Here is a 20,447-nt window from a genome sequence, read left to right on the forward strand (position 1 = left end):
CCTCAGCTTTTTCTATATTTCAGTAATGCTGCCCCATTGGGTAAACCAGGAGTATGCATTTATTCTGTTGTATTTGCTACCCTTTACCTCAAAAATGAGATTTCTTGTATCTCTGAGAGATTGCATATTTACCCGTGGTGTTTCCTGGAATGCAAAGAGACATAACATTTGATACAACACTGAAGACACAAGCTTACAAATAGAATACTGCGAAATCAGATGAATGTGAGATCTGAAGAAGTCTGTGGTTTCCCAACTGATTTGCTGCCATCTCTTTTCCAGAAAGACAAGATCTTCCCAGATGAGTCAGACATAAAAATGAATTGAGGACCAAAACAAGAATGCAATTATACCCTAACGCAGCTAACTCACGTCAAACATTTTCTGAAATCAAAATGCTAAATTGTTTATGAAAAACAGAATATAAGCCTCTATCTTCTATTCTAAGTTTAGAATTTAATTCTGAGACATGAATTGTCTTTGTTATTATTATAAGAAGAAAACAACTTACAAAAAAAATAGTTAAAGAAAAAAGAGCTAGAATCAGAGAAGCATTTCCCTTAGGTTCACCTTGATAAATAATACTATGCTTTACAAATATCTGCTGCTTTCAACCACTACTCTCTTTAGTCTCAGAATATTGATGCCTGGCTAGTGAGGATTTCCATGGACTTGAATCTATTCATTTTTTTAAAAGGTTCATAGTGAGACTAATCATTTAGGGAATTGAATCCTAAAATCTTTATGCATGACCATATTGTGCTGAAACCTGGGGACCCATAGGGACCTGAAAACCTGACAAGAGATTTTCCTTTTGCGCAAGGACTGCATCACAACAGACACTATTCCCTACTAGAAGTACAGGGCAATTTACATTAATGTCTAATCTCACAACTTGCCATTCCACAAGCTTCATCATTTCCTAAGACTTTGACAGCCATATCCATAACACACCCCTTTTGCATATGGAAGTTCTCTAGAGGAAGGGAGAAAGATCTGCTAACCTTTGAGATATTACTCAGAGTCCCTCCCATCTCACCACTATCACTCACAACCTCAACAGCCAACTATTCTAATATTTATAATCCTTGTCCTTGCAATGGTACCCATGGAGTGTAATGAAACTGGTTGATAAAGAGGTTATTTTTATTTTAAAGAGCCAAAGGCTGGTGAGATTGGAGCAAAGTCAACCGCAATGAAGTGGTGGAAGGAAATACCTAGAGTCAGTGCTCAAGCCTGAATAATCTACGGATGATGCTGGAGCAATGTTGGATTGCTCTTCCAGTACCACACGTTCTTATGTCTCCAAAGGGTACCTAATGTGAACAGGTCTGGACAAAATAGAAGGCCAGAAGTCAGAATGTATTCATCAGCATCATGCTCTGTTAGCACCTAGCTTCTGATAGGGAATGCAGAAGATGATAGTCCCACAGGGATAGTTCTGACTACATGTGGAAACCTTGAGCTCTTGCTAGCTTGGTTTCCACTGTAGTCTGAATAGCGTGGATTTCTGAAGCCTGTATATGCTTACATAATATTCAAGCATTATTTGAAAGTATTGCTATTTATTGTAAATATTTCTGATGCCTCCAAAATGCATGTCTTGCAATTATATTTCTGTGATGATGAAATATGAGATTTTGCACAAGCTGCTAGGTATTGGAGAAGTAAAGACATATTCCTGCAAAAGCTATATTGATAAAACAGTTCAAACCAAATTAAAATGCTAACTGATGTTATATCTGGGGTACTAAGCAGGAAGATAAGGATGAATATAGAACCCACTATATGAGGAGAACAGTAGATCTATGTAAGGTGATTCTTAAAAGCACACTAAAGAAAAGCCTCGTCACAAAGCACAGAAAAATCCAGCTATGGTCTCAAAGCAAAATTTACAAAAATTCTTGATGCAACAAGAGTCCACGAAATGTTAGGGAAGTTTTGAAAGTGAAAGGGAAGGAAGAAAAAGATTTCTATCTCCAAAAATGGTAGTGGCTTTACCTATCAAACCAGAAATAATAGGAATTCTGAAAAAATCCAGAATCAGACTTGTAATTTTGGTTGCACAGTATACTGTGTGCAACTCTGTACCTTTCTAAAAGAAAGGGCTGTTAGTTTTCTGGTTAATAAATAATAAATCTAACCATTTTACCAAAGCCTGTAAATAAAGAGTTGGTTCCAAAAGTCAGCACGTTATGAGAAATAGCCTCAGTGCACATACTTTTTAGACAAGCATTCAAAAAAAGTAAATACACCACGATTTATCAGATCTGGATGAATGTGGAAAAGAAACCTAACAAACCTGGATTGAATTAAGACATTCCACTAGTATAACTTTCCTACAACATGCCCACTAGTTAAAGAAGGATAAAGGAGACCTTGTGTACACTGAGATGAAAATCTGCTGTTACAGAAGAGACAGCACCCCAATAAAGTAGTCCTGCTCCTGTCTCCTCTAATAGGAGGTAATTTCAAACTGGATTGACAGCGGGTGTACAAACTGAGGACTATGGTGCTTGTTTTGTAACCTCTGACATGGGAAACACCCCCTGAGCCACTCAGCTGTCAATGCTCTTCCTCTGCCACCCCCCTAACCTCATCCCCAGCACAGGCTCATGCCATGTAGCTGTGTGCCCAGCAGCCATTCCTGTGCTGCCTAAGGAAACCTACGGGTCTGAATCAAACACCCAAGGTCTTCCTGCCCAGTGCATGGAGAGAAACAGGCACACAAGATTAAAAGCTGGCCTTCCACCCTCAAAAAAAGAACCAACCCTGAATTGAGCAGGAAGCCTCAAAGGGGTTCTTACTCCAGTTCTTCACGGCAAGTTACTTACTCAGCAGAAGTTGAAATATTCTTTCCTTTTTTTTTTTTGCCCACAGGAGGGATATTGAAGGCCTGGGTTCACATTTGTCTTCTGCCTGCTTTGGAAAATGGGTTTGAAGATACATCTCTGTGCTAGGAGTGTGCAGAGCTGTGGGTACCCTCCAATGGAGCTGTTCCAGCCACACCACTCAGCAGCTCCTCAGCAAATGATTTCAAGTAACTGATCTAGAGACCTGAATTGCAACCCTTGCTCCAGTGAGGAAAACTGGAGGAAACTCCAAAAGATGAAATTGCAACAGATTCCTATCAGAATGCCCTGGCACTGACTCTCACCCCCAAAAGTCTCTAAAATAACTTGCTCTTTAAAACAAAACTTAAAGAATAAAAATGTACAGAAATGAACAAAATATACTGTCAATCTTATATATCTGATGTTAATAACCTTCTGAAGCCAGCTCTTCTCTGGAAGTTAGGAGGACAGTTAGTTCAGGAACTGCATGGATAGCTCCAGAGACCTGGAGTTGAGACAAAGCAATCCCTTTTGGCTGCAGAGTCTCTTCACAAACAGTTGTTTAGGCTTGATTATTACAAGGGGATTGTGTGGTCTTTTAGAAGTCAATTGGTTTAGTTATATTAGGGCTCAAAGAACTTAAAGATTGAAGTTCTGAGTAGTAGACTTAAGAAGGTTAGATGACATGAGGGGAGCTTTATTTTAGATTGCTTTGTGCTTTAAATAGCACTTGATGAAGATGAACAAGGTTTCAATTGATCGCTGTGTGAGGACAAGGTGCAGAAGGCTACTATGGATATTAACTCTTCACGTAAAGTTGGCCTGAATTGACAAAAGGGATCAAAAACAATGACAGAGGAGCAGACCTCATGTCTCTTCTTCCTCCTGGAGAAATCCCTTGCACTGGGTCATGTCCTCAGAGGGTGAGAACTGCCAAATGTGCTGTAACCCCACAAAGGAAAGGCAGAAAATTTCAACAGGAGGACCAACAGTTTTCAAGTAGCTGCTCCCCTAATCCTGCAATACACAGACACTTAAAGTCACTTTGTGATAACTAGCCTGCACAAGGTCAAGTATATGTTTCTGTCTTTACATGATAGGGGTGCAGCACCCTTCCACCTCCTTAAGCACATAGTCAGACTCGACATTCCTCACTAAAATTCTCCCTAAAGCAGAACCGTGCTGACATACAGAATTTATAATGCATGCATGATTTTTGTTGTATTTTCTTAAGTATCATTTGTTGTAAATAAAGATTGTATGTTCACCAATGCATGTAGGTAATGAAGTATAGAAATGTAAGACATTAACAAGTTTGTAGACATATATAAGAGGGTTTTTAACATAAATACATGACTACATGTGAAAAAGTGAAATTCTTATGGAATATAACAGACTGTGATGATAGTTACAAAAAAAGGTCATCAACCCTGAAAAATAAACCCATATGAACCAAGCAATCATTTCTGTGCCATGAGTTCTTTTAATAACTAGGATTAATAGATGTTACACAGGTATAATGAGGAGATGCTACCAAATGACGCTGTGTTACTGTATGCCCACGCTCTAAATAGGTGGTCTGTAGGTTCCCCTGAAACCATTGAAATAGGAGGGATGGCTCATTGGCAGAAAAGGTTGTGCCCATGTCTAACTATTTTTTAAGGCAAAGTGACATTTCAAGATCGACGGCTTTGAAAAAAATTAAGGGATGATAGTCCTAAAATGTTTCCAGAAACTGGTCATTAAATACACCCAGTAATTAGATCACATGCTGCTCATAGGAGTCATTTCACCCCTAAATTCTCACATCACTTTCTTATTAATAATTACAGAACAAGGAAGTCAGTTTAGTTTGTTTAGTTTCATTTTTCTGTTTTTTTTTTTTAATATGATTTCTCTCCTAGAAAATATCACAATCCCTGTATATTTTGTAAGTGTAAATGTGTTTAATGAATTTGCACAAGTTTTAGGCATTTACTTCATTTTTCTTAAATGGTTAGTCAGATGTTTGTTTTTAACTCTGAGTTCCAGCTAAGGAGAAAAGGTCTAAGGACATAAACTGTGTTCAAAGGTTGTGAAATCATACTAGATTATTTCCACTAATGTCCCAAATATCTAATCCCCTGCACAAAAGCAGATTCTACTATTACTTTACTGCAGCTCCATCATGTTTATTCTCAAATTGCTCGCTAAAAGGGATGCCTATATATTATTTGGGAGAGTAGGCATGCCTATACTTAATGGTATTCAACATTTTTCATTCTGAGACACAGTTTTTCAATCATCTGTCGCCTGCTAGACACTACATAATTTGGTCTGATATTTCACCAAGATGATGTCCTCAGCCTGACATTTTTGACCAGAGCTATTAAACTACTTGAGAATCGAAGCAAAGAGACAAGCTGTCTTTGAAACTCAGACATAAGAAGGAAGAATGTAAGAGGACAAGTGACCCAGCGATAATATGGACATGCTGTTCAAGCATGTATGGATGGTGTTAGGAAAGCCAAAGCCCACCTGAAGTTGAATCTGGTGAGGGACATGAAAGGCAGAAAGAGGAGTTTCTCCAGGTATATCGATAGCAAGAGGAAGATGAGGGAAAATGTGGGCCCACTGCTGAATGGGGAAAGAGACTTGTTGACAAAGGGCATGGAAATGGCTGATGTATAGAATGCCTTCCTTACCTCAGTCTTTTACTGCTTTGCCTTCAGTAATATCAGGTTCCCGAGAGACTGGTGAGAAGGTCTGGAGAAAGGGGGATTTACCCTAAGTAGAGGAGGATCAAGTTGGGGAACATTTAAACAAACAGGACGCACAAATTTCGTAAGACCTGACAGGATGTACCCACAAGTGCTGAGGGAGCTGGCCAACGTCACTGTGAGGCCATTCTTGATAACTGTGAAAGGTCATGGCAGCTGGGAGAGGTTCCTGACAGCTGGAACAAAGCAAATGTCAATCCCATCTTCAAGAAGGGCAAGAGGGAAGATTGGGAGCTCCAGATCTGTCAGCCTCACCTCAACCCCTGAGAAGGTGACGGAACAAATTATCCTGGAAACCATTTCCAAGCACATAACAGACAGGAAGGTGACTAGGAGTAGCCAGTTTGAATTTATGAAGACAAAGATGTGCTTAACCACCCTGATAGCCTTCTACAATGAGACTGACTGGTTCAGTGGATGAGGAGAGAGCAATGGATGATGTTTATCTTGACTTCAGTAAGGCTTTTGACAGCATCTCCTGTAATGTCCTCACAGACAAAGGAATGAAGTGTGGACTATGCTAAGCGGACAGTGAAGTGGATTGAAAACTAGCTGAATTCTGAGTCCCAGAAGGTTCTCATCAACAACACAAAGTCCAGCTGGAGGCCAGCCATTAGCAGTGTCTGGTAGGGGTCAATACTGGGGCTCTCAATGTTTTACATCTTCTTTAATACCTGGATGATGGGATGCCACACTTTCAGTGACAGCAGGAAGCATGTATCCCACCACTCTCAGTACTCCTTCCAGATGTCCATTTGCTCTCATGCAAGTTGTGTTCCAGATGTGTGATCACAAGCACATAATCCCATTCCTCCCTTCTCAACATTTCTTTAGATGCTTGTGAAGTCAAGCTCCAAAATTTTGGAAATGGAGTTCTTTAAGGTAAATAAATAGGAAAGTGGGGTTTTGTACAATTTCAGCTCTGTCCCTTGCATGTATGTATAACATCACAGTCTTCTGTTATGTGAACATTATTGCTGCACAATTGTTCATTCAGTAGGAAGGATGGGCAGGTCTCATGCAGTAAATAGCTGTTCAGGATTTTTGGTCATCATAAGTATTCCATATGCTGGGCTATATATTTATTTACTGTCCACATGCTTACTGTTTCTTACAGACATTTTTGTCTTTTAAACTCAGGAACTTCTTTGCAACCTTCATTTTTACATTTTCCAGAATCTCCTTCATGGGAGAAGTCACGTTAGAATCCAGGTCTCTGGAGCAGCTTTTAACAATTTTAACATTGAGGCAAAGCTTCCACTACCTGCAACAACACTCACAATCCCAAAGAAAGTAATCCTTACTACAGGTTCATCCATTTTCAGGACAAAGGCAGGCTTTTCCCAAAATGACACTGTGAGAGTAAAATTGCATATCGTCATATAGATAAAACCTATACTCACAAAGATAGTGGTATAGTACCATACTCACAAGGAAAGATAAATCACAGCCGTACATCAGTCTTAATTACAGTATCTCCTAAGCCTTTGAGTTCTGCAGGGTATTTTCTCTGCAGTAGATACCTGGATGATGACATACCCATAGGCAACAATTTGGTTCTTACAGATCAACAGAGGTTCTTGGCCCTGCAATTACCTTCCTTTATGTAGTTCTCTGTACACTTCCTATGCATGTTTTACTTTCTGCTTTCTTTAAGTCCCTCCACCTTCAGCCACTGTCCTTAGTCCTCAGCTTTTACCCTGCTTTGGCCCTCACATGTGCCCAGTAACCTTCCCCTGCTATGATGCAGCAAGTCCAGGTGTAGGACAGGCTCGCATGATGGGTAGGAAGCTGAAGATAGCAGAGGCCATGGCTGAGAAAAACCACAAAAGTCACTCCTGTTTCTGTGACTCTGCAGTCAGTAAAGTAACCAGTAGCTTAATCAAGGCCTCTCCAGTGCCAGACAGAGCAGAATTTCCTCCTCTGATGGAAGACATGCCCAGAATGAAAGATGCCCTCATTTTTCAGGCAACAGCATCACACCATAGGCATCTGCTCTGTTTAGCTGGGGTCAGACCAGGGTAACTATCAGCAGGGCTGCAGACCTGATGGAGCAACTTTTTCATGTACCTGTTAGTGATGGAAAGAGGGAACTTAACCAGGTCTTAACTGCCCGATTCAGCAGTGTAAAGCTGGACATGCCTGCTAGGAGCAGTGGTGTGTGTGGGGAAATGAGACAAGAAAATTGGGCATGGCTAGTGGGTGCTGGGCACGGCAGGAGAGGAATTTAGTAAGTTTAGGGAACATTCAATAATTTAAGGGGGCATTCAATAACTGAAGACACTATCAGAAAGTGTAAACATAGTTTCACTGTTTTACTTCTTGGAGGCAACACAGAGCATAAAGAAAGGGAGTATTTAGGTGAGTAGTTATTTTTCGTGGAAAAGACAGAACGAAATGCTTCAGGCAGGCTGGTTTGAGGATTTGTGAATGCAGGTACGTGAGGAAACGCTTCTGCAGCTACGGGAGCGTGAAATCCTGCGTGGGGCGGCTTTCAAGTGGCTCCCTCAAAGCTTCACCCCGCACAGGCCGGCGCCTTTCCGACCAAGGCAGGGCGAGCACCCAGGTGACCCTCTTCGAGCACCAAGAGAAGCCGGGCGGGACTCCGGTGCAGCACAACAGGGGGAACTCCCAGCAGCTCCGGAGTGGCGGCGACAGAGTTCGCAGGCGGCCGGGTGAGCACCGTCCCCTCCTCTTCCACCTTCTCGGGGCCGCGAACCGGCGCTCGCCACGGCCCCGGGGGAGCCCAAGGGGCGGGTCCGGGAGGCGGGGCCCCTCTGGCGGGCACGTTGCGGCCGGCGCCGCCGCAGCTGTCAGTGTCAGGGAGCCGGCGAACCGGGATCCCGACTACTCCGAGGGGGAATCCCCCAGCCTCGCCCCCGCAGCCAATCGGCGGGCGGCATGCAAATCACGGCCGCGCCGGGAAGCGGCGAGCCAGTGGGAAGGGAGAGGGGCGGGGAGGCGGCACCCTGTTGGACGGGCAAGAGAACGGTGAGGGCCAATGAGGCGGCGAGGCGGGCGGGGCGCGCCCCGGAGGCGGGGCTATGCAAATTTAGTTTGAAAAAGAGGGCGGGAAATCCGAGTTTCGCGGGAGGCCCTTGGCGCGTAACCCGTCTCCTTTCCCTTCATTCATTGTCAGCAGCCGCCGCTTCCTGGAGCCATTTTCCAGCCGGCCCCACACAGCGGGAGCGGCCCCGCTCCATCCGCCGCATCTGCCCGCCCCGGCGCCTCCGTCCCCCCCCGGCGCCCCGCATCCTGCAGCCGGGGCCCCCCCGGCACCCGCAGCCCCCAGTATTTTACGCGGGTCCTCGGCATCGAGGAGGAAAGGAGCTGGGAAGGCCGGGGGGGGAGGGACGGGGGGAGGAGGAGACGCGGCTGCGGGGACAGACCCGGAGGGAAGGATGAGAAGGGGACTCCAGCCGCCGGCCCCGGCAGCGCCGCCGCCCGCACCGTCCACGGACTCCAGAGCAGCCCCCGCCGGCTTCCCGGCCCGCTTTGCCGCCGGCACCTTCATCCAGATCCGCAGCACCGGCGCGGCGGCGGGGGCGCCCTGTGTTGTCTCCTCCTCTGTCGCCGCCGCCGCCGCCGCTTCCCAGGCTCCCGGTGCCTTTGCCCCGGCGGCGGATGGGGGCCAGCCCGCTGGCAGCTCGCTGTACTGCACCCCCCACGGACCCGCCGGCAGGACGGCGCTGCTGCAGCCCGCTCTCGGCGGAGGCCGCCCCCCGGTAATTTTTGTTTTCCCCTGTCCCCGCGGGAGGGTGAAGGGGACCCTGGGGGGGGCAGTACCAGGCAGGCCCTCTCCCCGTCGCCGTCCGGGCCCGGGGGGGCGGCCGGGGAGCGTGGGGGGTTGAGGGCAGGAAAGGCGGAGGCAGCGCTTTGTTGCAATAAACTTTCCTGCCTCCTTCCCACCCCCCGCTGCCGGGTCTTATTTAAAGGCGAAAAGAAAAAAAAAATAGAAAAACAGACAAGAAAGGGGGGAGGAATAAAAATAATCCCGCGCCACGTCCCGCCGCATGGCAGCGAACAGCGAGAAGCCGTCGGCGTGGAGGGTCCCATTCCCCACCCGGGGCTGGGGGCCGGGCCGGGCCGGGCCGTGCCCCGCCGGTGTCTCCGCTTCACCCCCGGAGCCGCCGGTGACGTCTGGCACACGTGCGCGGAGGCCGCGGCTGTGACTGGGAGCCGGGGCGGGCGGGGAGGGGGACGCCGCTTCCTCCTCCTCCTCCTCCTCCTCCCTCTGGCCTGGGACAGCCTGACCGCCGGCCGGCCGCCCCCCGGCCCCCGCTGCTCTCCGAAATGCCCCTGCAGCAGGTCAGTGACTCGTGGGGCGGCGGCGCGCAACGCCCCCCGTGCCGGACCCCTATTCAGATTTCCGCCTCCCTGATATTTTCCGCCCCCCCCCCCCCCCCCCAAAAAAAAAATCATACCCTCCCCCCTTATGGCCCCCCATGGGTTTTTCTTTGTCCTCGCTGTTTTCGGGTGCGCGCTTGGCCCTCGTGGGCTGCGCGGAGTTGGAAGGGGGGAAGGCGAGGTGCATCCCCGCCGGGAGGAGGTCGTGGACGCCGAGGGAGGGGGCTCAACTGCCCGCCCCCTCCCTCGGCGTCCACGACCTTCTCCCGGTGATGTGGGATCGCTAAATTCCCCACTACCCCTTCCTCTCTCGCCCCGCTGCGCCACTGCCCGGGCAAAGCGGGTTTTAACATCCCCCTCCCGCTTCTCCCCACCCCCCCCATCATCCAGTCGGTGATGGTCCCAGGTATCAGATGCTGCTCTAAGTCCGAAATAGTTTTTGCAAGCGCTTGGGAGCAGCGTCTCGGTGCAGCAGGGGGACGGTGAGGAGCTGCCTTCCGCGTGGGTTTTTGCGAGCGTTGGCTGCAGAGGTAGTGATTGGGAGTTTCAAGGCTCATCACATCCCTACCCGAACCTCTCTTAATTCTGTTTTAAATAAGTATCTTTGCTGTAAAAAGTAGCTGGTTTGGGGGGGGGTGGGGGGGGTGTCTTCATATTTTAGCGGTGCTCAATGTCAAGAAGTTGTTTCAAAGCACTTTGTAAATATTTGGCGGTCTGATGCAAAGGTTTGGTTCATAAAAGGTGTTGGTGAGTGAATACAAAGAGGAGCATATGTTATGAGATGATTCTGGGAGAATAATTGCACAGGGTGTTTTGGCTTTCTGGGAGGGCTTTTGATGTCATGGGGGACTCCTAAAATGTCTTCTTAATGGGTGCTACAAGACCTTCAAATATGCATTTAATGCACTGCGGGGCGGGGGAGGGTATACTGTTCACATCTCTAATAAGAGGAACTCCCAGCCATAAAAGCTTCTTTCCGTATTAAAAGTTTGGAAGCAGGAAAGCAGTTTTGGCCTCTGCCTGCAAGTTGTGAGTTTGTTCTATACCCTCACCCTCCCTGTTTACTCGGGAAGAGATGTGGGGTGTGGAGGAAGAGTGGTCAGGCTGGCAGTACCTACAGGCTCTGGCTGGCACCCTCCCAGGGCAGTAAGCCATCCATGGCACGTGCCAGGAAAGGGGCTGCACATCCCACTCTGCCCTGACAGCCATGCTAATGTGAGTGCCCCTCTCAGAGCCTGGTTTGTTGCAGACCTGTCTTTTGGGAAGTAAGGCTGAAAGCACCCTAGTGTTCTGCCTTGTCTTCCTGCTCTGCAGACCACTTCGTGGGGAGGTGATCCAGCCCTTTTGCAGTTCTTCAGCTCCCACCCGGTTTTCCCTAAAACTTACAGGGGATTTTCTGGGTCTGAGAGGTGAGGGTATTTCCCAGTTAGTTTTCCCAGTTGGCTCCTAGTTGAGCATTTTTGAGAAACTTACACCAAAGACTGGTGAGAGGAATGATAAAACGCTTGGTAGCTGAGTCAGTTAGTTTAGGCAAGTAGCACCAATATAAATTTAGCACTTGATTAGCAAGTAGCGGATGGAGTCCAAGGACCCTAGTTGACAACAAGGCCCTGCTATGCAAAAGACTAGGGATAAGTCTAGTATAAGTAAGTTTGGCCCGCACACCTGCACTGGTTAGGGTTATGAAAATACTCCAGCTCTTCAGATGTAACTGTGCTGGCAACCCACCCATCACTTCCAAATGTGAGCTATGGTATAGACTAGAAAAAAGTCACTACAGTTTAGGTTGTTCAGGGAGGTGTTTGACTATAGTAGCAAATGAAAAAGTTTCCTTTGTTGAAGTGAGCTCCTTGTTCTTTCCAGGAATTTGTTAGTTACTTTATCTATGGTTGTGCAAGTGTAACCTTGCTGGAAAAGCCTTGAAAAGTGGCCTGGTCCATTATAACAGGAGGCTCCAGCCCGACTGATGAGTTTGCACACTCTCTGTCTGCCAAGCAGGTGTTTTGATATGGTCCAAGGCCTGTTCCTTGCTCAGTCACTGCCTGATGTGTTGGCTCCGGTGAGGAAGGGCTGCTAACTGGGTTTTTGTACCCCAGTGAGCCCTGGCTGTGGGAGGCTGTGACCTAGCCTTTTGGCCCTTTCAACCTGAGGAGCTTTTTCATGACTCCTGTGGAGTTAATAGAAAGTGTTACCTAGCAGATCTGAACCCCTGCCATGGCTTAAACACAAGTGGTAATGAAGAATTAACCCTTGCAAAGTGACCATGAGCTTGCTCTCCTGGGCAAAGCCTGAGCCTCTGGAGACAGGGTGAGTGCTGCTGCAAGGGCAGGTGGTCCTGTGTCCTGCCCTGCCGCAGGCTGGTGCTGCTTCCCTTCATCCCTTCCCTTCTGGAATCTCAGGCTTCCCAGGATGGATAATTAACCCTGACCAAGGCCGGTTGTACCAGCTAATAGGTCTGGTAAATGCCGGGGACCTTCAAGGGAAGGTGGTGGCCAGGGGGAGGGCACGGATGTAGTGACACCATGCCGTTTTGGTGGCAGTGAACTTGTGAATCACCTTGGTTCCTTGTAGAAATGTGGGAGAAACTAATGTGTGATAAGGTAACCCCAAAGCATTCTTGCTTGGTGTGAGAAAGTCACTGCCATTTGCAAATCCCAGTACTTAAAAATGAGGCTGCTATAAAAGCAAGCTGCTCAAAATGTTTCTAATTCAAATAGTGGAGAATTTCTTACTGTCTTTGGGTTATAAAGATAAGCCTTTAAGAAGAGGGCCATTTTCTTAGCCATGAGAAAATGCTTAAATGGAGACACCACCCACATGTTAAGTCCTTTTTAAAAGGGGCTAAATCCTCTTAACAACAATATCTTTAGAGAACTCCTGTGGCCTTTAGATGACATAGGCTGTGGAGAGGCTGGTTCGGCATACTTCAGAAGGGGGCGGGAGGATTTACATTTCCAAACTGAATACTTAGCACCCCTCGATTTTTTTTCTGGTGGTTTAGAAAGCACCTCTTCCTCCCTCCTCCTCAGCATGTCACAGCTGGAAAGGGAGAAAAATGGGGTAACTCAGTTTTTCTCCTAGGTGTTAGGTAGAGGAGCAAGTCTTTAGGACATAAATACTGAACAAGGATTTAAGGTATGGGAGAAAAACCTGTAAGTTGCATAAAGGAAGTGGGTAGTTAACTAGGAGCTCTTCTTTCTTCTGCAGGAATTCTTCTGCAGGTTTGTCTGTGAAGATGCAGGTGTTTTCATATTCAAACCCACTTTTGTATTTCTTTGCCTGACAGTTTGTGTTACTAGGAGTGAATGCTAGCGTGAGTTTGGGGCCTTTGCTTTTTGAATAGCATTTAAGGGAGTTTCTTTGGTTTAAATCCATCTCTTCCAGCAACAGACTGCTTGCTTCTGAGCCCAAGGAGGTACCACATGGTCCTTTGGCACAGCTATCTGAGGAGAGTTCAAAGAGGTATAAATCCCAATTGCTCTAACTGTGCCAACAAGCATCTAGTGGAAAGCAGGCATCCTAATAAAACCGTACAGGAATAGCCTGTAGCTTGCTGTGCTTGCTGAAGGTGGTTCTGCTGTCCTTATACAGAGTCCAGCTACGCTGGTGTGGCTCTGTCTGCACCAGAACTATTGAAGTATGGTAGCCTCATGATGATAAGGGCTTTTGGCAGGTTTCCATGAGCAGCTGAGCCACTCAAAGGCTTTACTGATGCTGGAAGGAGTAGGCTTGCTTCTCCCTCAGTCTCTTCTGTGTTACCTCCTTTGGCCTGCTCAGGCCAGGCAGTGATCTTCCGCCACCTCTCTGCTTGGGGAGCATCTAGCTGTACTGGTGGTTTGGTTTTCTGCTTCTTTAACAAGGTAAAGTAGCTGGGTCTGATGAGCATTAGGCTGGACCTGTGGTAGGTGTTGGGCATACATGGCCCAAGATGGGATGAGTGTGTTGAAGGAGACAGGAGCTTTCCCAGGCAGTGGTGTTGAGGTGTTACATTGGTTTACTAAGCCTCAGATTTTCAGAAGATAGTCTTGCCTGTTCTTGCCATGGTGTTGTGAGACCATGGAGAAGGTGTCGTGGTTTAAGTGACAGAAGGTATCTTCCTTGTGTCACCAGTCTGCTTGCCAAAGTCTGCATATGGGTCACTTTATGCCCAGTTTATTCTGCTCTAGCGGGTGCTTCAACTGATTGAGCAATTAAAAGCATTTCTTTCCCCTCACTTTATCCCAGGTATGTTCTGTTAACTTTTAGTGCTCATTTGTGAATATGTGCAAGCAGTGAAAACTAGCAATAATAAAAAAATCTTTAAATTTGGAAACAGCTGTGTTTTGCAAGATGGAAGGTTGTCTCGCTACTTCTCTGACTATGGCTATGGCATACATTTGAGGAAGGAACACAAGAAGAGGGCTTGCGCAAAGCCTTTATCCTACTTACTTTGAGAAAGCACTTCCTTGGTCAGGGGTTGCAGTGAGTTTCATAGCTACCAATGGCCTGTGATTTTTGTCGAATCCCTGTTTGAACTTAGTTGTAGTTTTGACCCCATGTAGCAACAAGTTCTGCCTATGATTTAGGTATCTTGTATGCAAGTGAAAAACAATTGTTTGTTTCTGCTTTTTTTCCCCCCCCCCCCCCCCTTCCATTTTGAACTTGCTGTCTATAGAGTGTTTGGGTGATCCTAGATATTCTGGTAGGGGAAATTATTTTCTCATATGCTTCTCTACTCAGCTTGTGATACATTATCTTCTGTCCCTGATTGTCCTCTCCAAGCTGAAAAGTGCTAGACCATTTAATTTCTCCTGAAATGAAAGCCATTAATGTTAAAAATAAAGATATCCTATTACAAAAAGGTGAGAAACGAAGATGTGAGCTTTGAGTTTTCTTAGTAGGGCTCTTCAAGTATGACACCTTTCAAACCTCAGTCTTCACTTCCGAAGGTGTGTGCTGGGCTGGTGGCCATGGCTTTATTGGCAGGGGTGGTCCTGGTGCTGGGGTGGAGGGGTGTGAGGGTGGCTCGGGCTTTAATCCTGGCTTGTGAGGGAGCTGCCTGCCAAGGATGATTTGGAGGCTGTGACTTCAGTTCAGATGGGCTTCTTGCACTGATGGTGGTAATGTAGATCCAGCCCTGCCCAGAGCAAGGCTTCAGCAGATGGGACGCTCTTCTTAGTGTAACTAAATCTCCAGGTTTTACAGTCTCTGCAAATAATCTCATTTACAGCTGGCAGCTCTGAGTGTGTGTATATATCGTGGCAGCTCTCATGCTTACAAATGACTAAGTTGGACTTCAGGCTTTTGTTTTGGCTGGCAGAGTTAATCACTTCCTGCATTATTTTTCATGAGCAGAATTGCGTTTGTTGCTACAGGGAGCAGAAACCCCCTTCATGTGCCCAGGGGCAGTGATGTGTAGTGGGAGGGAGCCCCTGGTGCCTCCAGGATGGGGCTGCTATGGTGCTTGAGGTGATGCTGATGATGTATTTGGACTCGGTTTCAATTTCAGTTCTGTTTGAAGACAGACTTGGCAAAATTTCTCAATTTATCACATCTTTAAAAGGGAACTATTTCACTTCTGTTTTCCTCGAGTAAGTTGGTCCAAAACCACACTTGGAAGTGCTATGCCTGGCATGGATGTCTCTTGAAGTACTATGCTGTCTGCTTGGATGGTGCTTCTATTTGCTGGATCTCATGGCATTCATGGAGTTCTTAATGCTTTGTGGGCTCAGCATGAGCTGTGGTAAATACTTCTGTCTGCAACCCTTGTAAAGGGAGAAGACAAGAGCTTGACTAGGCATTCATGAAGCTAATGCGTACTGAAAATGGCCTCCACTATGTGGTAGGCATCTCCTCCTTCGTGCATTTTAGCCCTCTTTTTATGCATATACAAATACATCACAAATGTGTTGGTAGTTCTTTGCAAACTGAACTTGCCTAAGGTTAATGGCATGTGTTGTGTCTCTTCTATCCTACTTGTGAATGGGAACAGTTGTTGACCTGACCTGTTAAGAGTGTGGGAACTAACACACTAACTGCCACCACTGCACATGCATGCCCTGCAGCTTTCAGGCTTTCGTGCCAAAGGTCTTTTGCCTAGGACTAAGCTAGGAAGAAAAGAAAGGTGGAGCTCTGAAGATCACCTTTTCAGCATCAGCTGGTACCTTTTTGTGGCTGCACTGAGTTATGTGGGCAAGTATGGCTTTTTTTTATTCCTACCACTAGAAGTAAAGCCAGTACCTGTTCAGTAACTTCATGTAAGTAGGATATTTAATTTGATCACCTGCATCTACTTTCCAAGATTTCATCCAGCTCAAACGTGGCTGCACCTAGGCCCAGAAGTGTCAACCACCTAAGGCTGATAGCATTTTCAGGTGCCCTACTTAAAGGGTCCAGGACTTGGGTTTTAGGAGGATATTAGGTGTTTCCTGTGATGTTGAGTTGCAGTACTGGAGAAGTTGGGCCCTCACAATAGGGTTTTAGGGTCTTGTCGACATTGCAAGCCACTAGTTGTTTTGCAGCTCATAGAAAACATATAAACAACTATTTTTGATAAAAGTAAACTGCATTGGGAAACTGAATAACATGAGGTGTCTGCTTGGCCTTGGCTGCCTCAGCTCCAGCATTCCCACTCCAAGTTATGGTACGTGTGTGTTGGTTAACGCATGCAGAGATTCTAGAAGTAATTTTTGTTAATGAACTTCTTGAAAGGCTTACTTTCTCCTCTTTGCAATGCTGTTCTGGTTTTGTTCTTTTTGGTTGTTGTACAGCTGTTGGTTCAAAGGTTGCTGCATATTGCATAACTTACTGCTAGAAAGTGGGGCAGGGGAAGAAACTCATTGGCAAACTTCCTTCCTTGTTAATTAAGGTGACATAAAATTCTCTGGTTTAGGGGCTGTCTCCATGCAGTGCAAGAGTCAAATTCTTATATATTGTGTCAGGCTTATCTATCCACTCTACTAGTTCTCTCTAAATAAGATTTTCTCTTAATTTTGGTTCTACCCGTTAGTTACAAAATCTTACTAAAATTGGAGTGCAGTAACAGATATATTTTCTTCCTGCAAACCACTGAATCTGCACTGTAGGATTTCATGATTTTTTTACACATTTTAAAGTACAGATGTAATTTTAGAGTGAAACACTTCTCCCTAGAGCGAGTGTACTATGCTCTCTATAAAACTTAGCTTTCAAATTTGCCTTTCAAATGTTGTTCAGAAACAAACTGGCATGAGACTTGCTTGCATCCCTCCTACCTAGACTCCTATTTAAGACATGTCATCTGGCGAACTTCAGGTCTAGAAGTAAAAAAAGTAACCTCTTGGCCAGGCATTTATATTCATATGGTCCATTTACATTGACAGTAGGCTTCTGGCGTTTTGGGTGCTACTACAGTGTAAGTAGATAGGTATGTAAAAATATTTAATGATGTGCAGAAAGGGTTTTGTCTTGTACCATACATGGAATGGTGGGTTTTGTGTATCGGGTTATCTGCTGTGTACTGGAAAGTACATGCTTTAAAGGGCAGGCCTGAAGGGCTTGCTGTGTTCTCTGTCTGCTTCCGCAATGGAAACTAGGCTTTCCTTCACCCTCTGCTTGGTCTTTTTTAACATCTGTTGGCTTTAAAGTAGTTTTTCCAACCAGAGATGCGAAAATTGAATTATATGGAATTACAGTGTCTTGAGTGATGCTAGTAACCTAATAGTGCCTTCAGTACTTGTTTCCTTGTGGTGCTAACTCTGGAATTAAATGGCAATTACCATGCATATATGCTGGTGTTATTTCGCCTTGCCAGCGCTGTGTTTTTAGACAGCGTTGGTCGCACACATTGACAGTCAGTTTTTTGTCCCCATACAGTAAGCTGGTTCACACTTTGTCTAATGTCTTCGCATAGCGGGAATTGATGTTGGTTACAGCTCTCACAGAAGGCTTTTGTGTGGCGATATCTGAAAGCTGTCTTGTTGGAGCTTTTATCAAGGCTGTTGCAATGGGGCCATTATCCCTGCTCATGGCCAACATAGATATTCACAGAAATTTTTATAATAATGCTTAGTAAGTGGCACGCTGGCTGAGAGCGACAATGCTGGCGTGGTACAGAAATAATACCCGAGGTGGCAGCTGTGCCGCGGCGGAGCGTTATCTGTCCTCGCAGACTGGGGACAGGGTGGGAAGGGAACCCCGCATGGGGCAGACGGAGGCTGGTGATCGGGGCTATCGCAAGCACGAATAATCCTGGCCGTCGGCTCAGTGGAATAAAGTTTTACTTTTCATGGTAAGACTCTTATTGTGTGGCTCCAAGTAACCCTGATGCGAATTGCTGTGTAATAGTTCTGCACCTTGTCCTTTTTAACACCACCACCCCCCCCTCCTTATCTCTCAGCTGCGCGATATCTGTAGCCTAAAAACGTCTCTTGGGAGTTATGTAAAACTGCAAGTCGGGTGAGAGGAAGCCGAAACTTCACAACTCTGCTGTAGTACTCTTTTTAAGCACAAACCTCTTGAGCTGGTAGAAAAGACATCTTACTACTTGAGGTGGGGGCAGGGAGGGCTTTAATAGCATTTTCACCGGCTGCTTTGTCTCAACAGTGGCTATTTCACAGGGTTTATTCTTTTTTTCCCCTCAGGATCTGGGAGTTAGAAAAAGCTCTTTTTGTAAAGACAGTGCCATGAAAGCATAAGCAAGTTGCTCATTTTCATTCTCTGGTTCTTAATCATAAGAGCTGCCTTGATGATTTTTTCCCACCTCAAATTAGCAGCTTATTTATAACATGCTAATGTTCTGCATGCCCGTCGGTATTACTGTTCTGTCGTGCTGAGCTGCGAATTGTTCTCTCAAAAACTGACATTGTGAAGATGACATAAATGAACATGGGAAATAGCATATGATAGAGAGAAATTCAGGTGGCTTTTGGCATGACTTTTGGTTCACACTTCTTTCTATAAAATCATTTTAAATTTCCTTTCTGATTTCAGTTGCTAGTCATGTTTTTGTTGCTTGTTCTTTATTCTTTACTTAAAGAAAAATGAAGACCATTGCCTTTTTGGCATCTTTGCTACCCTTTCATTCCTGTTGGCAAGCATTTCTGTGATCATCTCCTCTGTCTGCCACAAGCTGCCTTCTTGGATTGTATGCAGGAGAGTGAGGAACTTCAGGGGGTATTTCCCCCTTCTCAGGGCCCTTGCAACAAGCACTTCGCAACTGAGAGCCTGCAAGACCTCTGCAGGAAGTCTCTCCCAGGTCTAAGGGTTAGCAGTGTCCTTCCCAATAGTCCTCTGCTTCAGCTGCTATACAGAAAGACTGAGGAGCATTCCAAGTCCAGGCCATGCAACACAGGGTGTCTTGTGCATGAAGAAGGAAATGGCAAAATAAAAACACATCCCATGACTTGTATTTGCAGCCATGTGCTTTGTTGCTGTTTACAGGAAAGGTGGTAATGAAAGGTGCGAGATCAGTTGCAGGCCTCCAATACTGCTTGCTTGTGCCCTGTTCTCTAAAGGTGCTCTTCATGTCACTGCTGGCCTTGGTGTGCTGAAGCCCTTTCCTTTTCTTACCTTGGTAACATGTTTTTGCTGAATATGTGGGAAGTGAATGCAACATTAGTGAACAGGTTGTGTGCTGTTGGCTAGATATTAAGCTTAGGTACAGCCTTCTGTGGACATAAGTGAGTTAATGCTTATCAAGCTTTTTTTGTGGTGTTCCTTTCTTTTTTGGTGGGGGAGAAACCCACTTTGCTATGAAGGGGAATGTGTAGGGGATTCCAGAGACTGACATATTTAATTAAATTAGGAGGGTGAAAAAAAGAGAAAGAAAAGAAAAGCAAGCTTGTAGGCAGGCAAATTCCCCTTATTCAGAGAAAGCCATATGTTCAGGATACTATCCTTGGTGTGATTTATTTGCTTCAGAATTAGGAAGGAGGGTTGCTAGGAAAAGAAAGATGCATTCACTTCTTTCACCTTAAAGAATTTTATGAGGGCGATTACCATCTCCCTCCTTTCTCCCTCTTTCCTAGTCCTGGAGAATAATCAATTTAGCAATAAGTCAGAGCAAGCAAAAAAGTGATTGTTCTCATCTGCAATGCAGTGACTAAGACGGGCTCTCTATTGAAGGCCAAAATCAAGTATTTCTGCTTCAAAGGGAATCAGGAGTTATCGAATCATTCCACCCTTTTATTTTCCCCTTCAGTTCTGTACAGTTTTTGTTTTCTTGACTACCCTTCAGTTCTTTCAATGGCCTCAGTGCCATTTTGAATACATTTCCCTACTTCCTCCAAGGCGGGGGCGGGGTGGGGAAGCAGCACTGGTAGTATCAGGGGTTGTATCTGTTGCTAGTACTTGATTTGAAGTGGAGAAATGCAGCTTTCCCAGCTGTTTGAAGATCTTGATTGCCTCAGCATGTGAAGAACAGCCCTCAAACTCTGCTTGACTGGCAGTTGAGAAGGGAAGAATCTCCTTAAGACATTGCGGGGAGAAAACTGTAGGCATCGATGAGGTGCTATAGCATATCTAGATAAAAATATCACATACTTGAGCT

General features: G+C 45.8%; 1 protein-coding gene across 3 annotated transcripts in view; it reads left to right on the forward strand.

Annotated features, from left to right (window-relative positions):
• The first annotated feature begins 8,704 nt into the window (after window positions 1–8,704).
• E2F3 (E2F transcription factor 3) overlaps window positions 8,705–20,447 on the forward strand; it is a 42,640-nt gene continuing 30,897 nt past the window's right edge. The window contains exon 1 of one of the 3 annotated variants that reach the window (XM_062618031.1): window positions 8,705–9,318. In XM_062618031.1, coding sequence (XP_062474015.1) covers window positions 8,995–9,318 — 324 coding nt within the window. In that variant the 5' untranslated portion in view covers window positions 8,705–8,994. Of the gene's footprint in view, window positions 9,319–9,573; window positions 9,902–20,447 lie in introns of those variants that run through there. The other 2 variants (XM_062618029.1, XM_062618032.1) reach the window with 2 other exon arrangements.

The sequence above is a fragment of the Pezoporus occidentalis genome, unplaced genomic scaffold, assembly GCF_034315485.1.
Source record: "Pezoporus occidentalis ecotype Australia unplaced genomic scaffold, CSIRO_AGI_Poc_V1 ctg2, whole genome shotgun sequence".
Taxonomy (NCBI): Eukaryota; Metazoa; Chordata; class Aves; order Psittaciformes; family Psittacidae; genus Pezoporus; species Pezoporus occidentalis.